Genomic DNA, 7,500 nt, shown 5'->3' on the forward strand with positions numbered 1-7,500 from the left:
GACTGCAGTGTCAGGAAGGAGACCCAAGATTTATATAAACCTTGAGAGAGCGGAGGAGAGAGAGAGGTAGGGGAGGAGGAGGGGGAGGGGATAGGGAGGGTAGCGGGAGTGGGGGAATGGGGGGAGTGGAGGAGAGAGAGGTGAAGGAAGCGGAGTCGAGGGGAAGGGAGTAGGAGGGAGAGAGGTAGGAAAATTAAGAGAGAGAAAGAGAGGGAGAGGGAAGGAGGCAGGGAGAAGAGGTGGAAGAAGTGAGACAGATAGAGAAAAAGTTATATATATATATATATATATATATATATATATATATATATATATATATATATATATATATATATATATATATGAATCCATGCGCGTTAGGTGTACATACGATCACATTGATAATTAAAATTGTAACCAAAACACGAAAATACAAATTGGATAAAAGACCAAAAAGGAAAGGAGTTTGAATGACAACAGAATACATACAATTACCTACAAAATGCAAGGCGCAGAGATAACAGTATAAGCTTTATTGTATTTGATAAAGCCTTTTCAAACCTCAGCATTACGCGCAACGAATCTCAGAGGTGAAAATAATGACCTTCTTCTGCAAAATTGCTAGTTTAGCGATTTTTTTTCGCTAGATTTGGCGACGTTTTTGGCGCCTTTTCAAGAGAGACGTAGGGGTCAGAATATTAGTACCTTTCAGATCTCTTTCCATTTCTCTTAGTAGAGAATCGGAGAATCTTTCCTCTGGTTAGAATAGAATCAGAGAATCTTTCCTCCAAGAACAGAATCAGGGAATCTTTCCTCCAGTTTGAACAGTAAAAGATTCTTTCCTCCAGTCAGAACAGTAAAATATTCTTTCCTTCAGTTAGAACAGTCAGAGAATCTTTCCTCCAGTTAGAACAGAATCAGGGAATCTTTCCTCCAGTTAGAACAGAATCAGGGAATCTTTCCTCCAGTTAGAACAGAATCAGGGAATCTTTCCTCCAGTTAGAACAGTCGGAGAACAGTAAAAGATTCTTTCTCTCAGTTAGAAAAGAATCATAAAATATTTCCTCCAGTCAGAACAGACTCAGAGAATCTTTCCTCCAAGAAAAGAATCAGAGAATCTTTCCTCCACTAAGAACAGACCCAGAGAATCTTTCCTCCAGTCAGACCAGAATGGGAAAATTAGTTAATTTAGCGACTTTTTGCTACTTTCGGAGGTGGGAAGAACCGCCCAATCTGCTGCTCTCAGTCCACGTTCTTTCTCACCGCGTGGGTGTGAGAAAATACGAATCGATTTCGTTATCGGAAAAAGATACGACTATAATTATATCGTTCACCTAATGATAACAACCAAACGAGTGCGGGTTTATCTCAGTCCCTTCCCGGATCGTTAGAAATTGCTTATTAACGAGCTAATGGAATTGCCTATTAACCCAGGCCAGATAGAGTTGTAGAAGGAGAGTAACATATCGGGGAGGGGGGGGGGGGGGGGGAGTGGAGAAAGGGAGGGGGTGGGTTCAGTACCTTTTGTGAAGTTCATTAAGGAATATTTGCATATCGGCGGGGGAGAGGTTAAGGCCCAGGGGGTTTGGGGGGGGGGGGGAGGTTAGTGTCGTTAAGGTCGAGTTCAGCAAGGAATAGACACGTAATCGTAGTCAGTAAGAATGAAGTTGATAAATCAGTGATGTGTTTTTGTTATTTTTTCTGTGCCTTTGTGGTAGTTACTTTTCCAATTGTTGACTTCTCCCGAATAACACTAGGAAATTCGGAAAAGGATATTAGGATACAATATATCGTTGAGGAAATAAAGAATATATGTTAATGTACCACCAATTGTGTGATAGTAGTGAAGATTCCAAAATGATAATGATATTGATAATAATATTAAGGATAATAGTAATTGAACAATGAGAATAATAATTAGAGATTAATAAAAACAATAATGGTAATGATTATGATGATAGTGACAAAACAAAACGGTAATAAATGAGTGATGATAATGATGATCTATAATAATGATGATGTTGAAAATAATTAATTATTCAGTATAATAGCAGTAATGATAATATTCAAACATAATAACAGTTGTGGTAATGTTCAGTATGATAGCAGTAATAACATTCAATATTATAACAGTAATGGTAATACTCAATATAATAACGATAATGATGAACTCATACCAATGGTTATGTGGTCGTCAACGAAGAGAAAGAGAAGGAACGAATCTCACGTCATGTTGCTGGCCAGTCGACTAAGAGCTGAGGAAGAAGCCATGCAACGTTGCTTTTGCATTGCTCTCCTTCCCCGCTTCTCTGTCTTCTCTCTGCCAGCCTCTCTCTCTGTATAAATGTTCCTTTTTTTCTCATTTTCATTCTCTTTCTCCTTCTTTTTTTGTTTGTTTGTTTTTGTGTTCGTATCTGTCTGTCTGTCTGTCTGTCTTTCTCTATCTTTCTTTCTTTCTTTCTTTCTTTCTTTCTTTCTTTCTTTCTTTCTCTCTCTCTCTCTCTCTCTCTCTCTCTCTCTCTCTCTCTCTCTCTCTCTCTCTCTCTCTCTCTCTCTCTCTCTCTCTCTCTCTCTCCTGTTAGCCCTGACTCCTGCACTTACGTTTTTTCTCCTTTCCCCCCCACACTTTTATTTCCTTATTGCAATACCCTTTCCTTTATCCTATTATCTTTTTTTTCTTGTTCCCTCGTTTTCTCTTTCCTTTCCTTCTCTTTCTCCCCTCTCTGTACCCTTTTCCCTTTTTGTCTTTAACGTATAAAAAGGACACTTCACTGCTGCTGAAATATTTGATATATATATATATATATATATATATATATATATATATATATATATATATATATATATGTGTGTGTGTGTGTGTGTGTGTGTGTGTGTGTGTGTGTGTGTGTGTGTGTGTTTTGTGAGTGTGTGTGTGTGTTTTTTGTGAGTGTGTGTGTTTTTTGTGAGTTTTTTTTTTTTTTTTTTTGAGTGTGTGTGTTTGTGTGTGTATGTGCGTGCGTGCGTGCGTGCGTGTGGCGCGCCAGTATTTTGCCTTTACAAACATATCATCCAGTGATGCTAAACAGGACACATGTCAGTCACAACTCTTTTTAATTCTCTTACTACGGTTAATTAATCTTTATCTGTCCTTTGACCTTAGTTGGATTAACAAATGAATGAATCATGAAATTTTCCGGTTTGCTGCAGCGCTGAAATATTGCACGCCGCAACGCCCCACCCCAGCTCTGGCTTTAATCTTGTTCCATCGCGTCTCTTTTCCACACTCTCCTTACCGTGGACTCTGCAACCTCTGTGCAATCTGCAACTACGAAGTCTAAATTTAGTCATTCAGCGAAAACTTTTTTTCCTTTTTCTCTCTTTAAGTGACGTGTTCGCAACGTTTCATTCTGCCAAAGACGTTTAATCATTCTGGAAAAAATAAACTTTTCGCTCAAGGTGTCCTCTCTAAACCCAACGAACTTCCCATCCACTTCCCTTCCACCTTATCCACTTACTAACCTCTATTCCACCTCCCAGTCACGCCCTCTGTTCACCGTTCAATTCGCCAAAAGATCTTAATCATTCGACGAAATTTTTCTCTCAATTGACGGACTTTCCACTGACCTTATTTTCCTTTTTTTTCGTGAAATAAGCGTTTCCCAAAAAAAATCATTGCATTTTCTTTGTGACAAATATAAAAAGGGTTGTGAGAACGATTCACGGTATTGTAGCATTGTTCATTTTCATTCGTTATTTTCTTAAAGTTGTCTTTTTTTCGTGTGTCTTCCGCATTTTATTATTATTATTATTGTTATTAAAGTTGATGAAAGCGCACCTATTTTCCCACACCCATATGGTACCTTCAGCGATTCATGGAATTCAAAAAATAACGGAAAACTGAACTGCATCAGCATATCCCCCCCCCCCCCCTAGCCTTTCCGAACGTGCGGTTTGGCTGTTCGTTGTCTTTCATTCAATTTTCACCCTTGTGAGCATTTCGCTTAAAGGCGAAGAGTTTTATTACAAACTGTAACGTTGATATGAAAAAAGAACGTGCGCTAAGTTGCCACAGGCTATTTTTTCATTCTTCTGAAACGTATCACTTTTTCTTTTTCTCTTTTTTTGAGGTGGATCTCATCTTTTTGACGACAGTAATTGCTAGTAAAAATAGTTTTAAAAACCGGGCCCTGTATTATAAAATGATGTATATATCAGCACAGAATCAATACATCAATAAAAATACAGCTGCGGGTTATAAAATTTTACACCAGCATTCATAAATGTCCTTCATACCCGTGATAATTACAGCGGTTGTGCGAATTTAACATTTCCGAGTCCGAATTTCCACGGTTATTCTTGCAATCTGTATTCAAACTACTTGCGTATTGGTTATTGGCTACACATGACAGCCGGTGTCATTGCAAAGGCATTCGGACGGCTATTGGATAGGTCAAGGGATACGTGCGACTGCAATATCAAAATGGCAAAATGGTTACGAGAGGCGCTGAACACGATCCCATCTCGCGCGGTCAGGAGGGGGGGATACAAATATACACATGGGTACACATACCCGTAAACACACACACACATACAAACACTCATACGCGCGTGCACACAGACACAAACACACATACACGCACACGCACGCACACACATACACAAACACATACACGGACGTACGCGTCCACACACACACGGACGTACGCGTCCACACACACATACGGACGTACGCGTCCACACACACACACGGACGTACGCGTCCACACACACACACGGACGTACGCGTCCACACACACACACGGACGTACGCGTCCACACACACACACGGACATACGCGTCCACACACACACACACGGACGTACGCGTCCACACACACACACGGACGTACGCGTCCACACACACACACACGGACGTACGCGTCCACACACACACACGGACGTACGCGTCCACACACACACGGACGTACGCGTCCACACACACACACACACACACACACACACACACACACACACACACACACACACACACACACACACACACACACACACACACACACGGATATATAAAGATAGCACATGCCGTCGAAACACTTATTTCATTAATCCAGTAATTATTCAATAATTTTGGCAAGACCCACTAATCACGAAGCCCCGGGGCGCGTCACTCACCAAAGAAACAAGTCATGTTCGTGTATCATATCACACGCAAAATTTAGAAGAGCGGTTAAACGAGCGCGTGGCAGATAAAAATGGCTTTAGGACATCAAAACATCTGTTAAAAATGACAGAAAACGGATCATCTTGTTCTTTATGCTTCGATCGTGAATTAGGGATGTTTTCTTGGGTTTCAGATGCAAAGGTTCAGGAAACGTGTTACTGTACCATTTTCACCACATTCGTTTGGGTTACATAATTCCTTTTGGAAGAGATTTTAAAGTGATATTTATCATCTTCATTTAACTTTTCGATTCATTCGCTAATTGAAATTCTCCTATGTCCTTGTTCTCGTTGTTCTTTTTGTTGTTGTTGTTGCTGTTGTTCTGGGTGTAAATAAGGCATGTGAGATACCACTGCCTTAGATACCAAGTCTTCTTACACGGTTTGCAATACGAAGATAATTCCAGTGCTCGATCCCTTCTCATTACCACAACAAAGAGAATTATCTTATGTTTACATTGGTACTCTACATCGGAGGTATTTTTGTTTGTATTGGTCTTCTAATTAACGCCTTGTTTGATCGTTTGTGTTTGGGCAGAGTTGGGTACAGTTGTGGTTGAGTCAGAGATGGATCAAGTGGATGATTTGAAATGCTATTTAGGCCTATAATGACTAAGGCAGTGAAGGTAGGCCGATAATTAAGGCAGTGAAGAAGGGAGGCCTATAAAGATTAAGGCAGTGAAGAAGGTAGGCCTATAATGATTAAGGCAGTGAAGAAGGTAGGCCTATAATGATTAAAGCAGTGAAGAAGGGAGGCCTATAAAGATTAAGGCAGTGAAGAAGGTAGGCCTATAATGATTAAGGCAGTGAAGAAGGAAGGCCTATAATGATTAAAATGGTTTTCATCATCGCGAAAATGGGAGAATAGGTAAATAAGATAATGATGATGATGGTGGTGATAATGATCATAATAACAGGTCGTGGTGATAGTAAAAACAATTTTGGTCTAACTTTTTTATTTGATAAACCTGACTAGCATTTAGTTAATTCAGATTATGTTTAAGATTTATTTATCATTTAGAAGGAATACATGCCACAAAAGACATAAACAGAGACAACAATATAGACAGATGGAAGAAATATCCGTTATTCTTAATCTTTTTGCTTCCCTTCAACCCTGATCTAATTCTACCCTCAATCTTTCCTGCAGTTGACATCATGTTCATGGTTGACATTGTGATCAACTTCCGTACGACTTACGTCAACCACAACGACGAGGTGGTCTCTCATCCGGGGAAGATCGCCCTACACTACCTGAGGGGGTGGTTCCTCATCGATGTCGTGGCTGCAATTCCCTTCGACCTCCTGCTGGTCAACCCGGATGTAAGTCAGCTGTGTTTTGGGGGGAACGTGGAGCGAGTCTGGGGGCGTCTCGCAATTTTGTCTTTTTTCTGGAAGGGGATTAAATTTATTGTCTTTTTTTGGGGAGGGGAATTCTTTGTTTAGTCTGGCTTGTGACTTACGGCATCGCGTCAGAATCGATGATGAGATAGTGTGTATTTCATGTTCACAATAAGGGGGTCAGACCCGTACACACAAGACGATATAAAAAAACGGCTTCACTTTCAATACGAAACAAGTGTTGGTCAAATATGAAGCATAAGCTTTATATGCAGTTATCTTCAAGTATCTCTTTCTTCCTTTTATTTTACTTTCATAACCATTTCCTGCATCGCTAATGTCAACGCCTTTTTCCGCCGATAATGCTGTAGTCAATTAACAGTCGCAGTTGCCAATTATCCTCTAACTTATTTACTGTTGCTACTGTGGACAAACGCCTCTCACGCTTAATGTCTCTAGATGCCGTTATATCTTAATCAAAACGCAATTATTTATTATATTATCAGTAATTAATATAGCTACTTGTATTCGTTTGATCCGTGTTTGATGATTGTTGACGATTAAGCAAACTTGCGTGTTGCCTAAAACCGGGTTGTAATAATGTCAGTTTCTTCGTCGCGTAGAAACATAGCACTGTGTTGGTCCGTGTGTTCTGTATTTTAATTCTGTTTTAAAATTAGTTTAATGCAGTTCCGCGGGGCAGTTTATTCTAGATTTTTTCCGGTATTTCCTATATATTTCGTACTTTCACAGAGAGATGTAAAAAAAAATAAGGATAGTAATAAATTTCAGAAATGTGTATAATTTCAGAAATGTGTATATTTTCGGCTCTGGGAAATCCTTTCATTAGATTCTTCATGGTGAATATTTTCCACTTTGCCAGACAATATTTTTTTAGTATGTGTGGTATTATTATTCAGATCATTCCAACTTATGAATCTAAAAATCCCATTCATTCCAATAAAATACCAGTATATATGTG

General features: G+C 39.5%; 1 protein-coding gene across 1 annotated transcript in view; it reads left to right on the top strand.

The window, feature by feature from the left end:
• The window catches only part of sei (seizure), a 164,520-nt gene that overhangs the window by 63,558 nt on the left and 93,462 nt on the right, over positions 1 to 7,500 (top strand). Inside the window, exon 4 of the mRNA XM_070118775.1 lies at positions 6,328 to 6,500. Within this exon, the coding sequence (XP_069974876.1) occupies positions 6,328 to 6,500 (173 nt within the window). The remainder of the gene's footprint in view (positions 1 to 6,327; positions 6,501 to 7,500) is intronic.

Source organism: Penaeus vannamei, chromosome 42 (assembly GCF_042767895.1).
Source record: "Penaeus vannamei isolate JL-2024 chromosome 42, ASM4276789v1, whole genome shotgun sequence".
Lineage (NCBI taxonomy): Eukaryota > Metazoa > Arthropoda > Malacostraca > Decapoda > Penaeidae > Penaeus > Penaeus vannamei.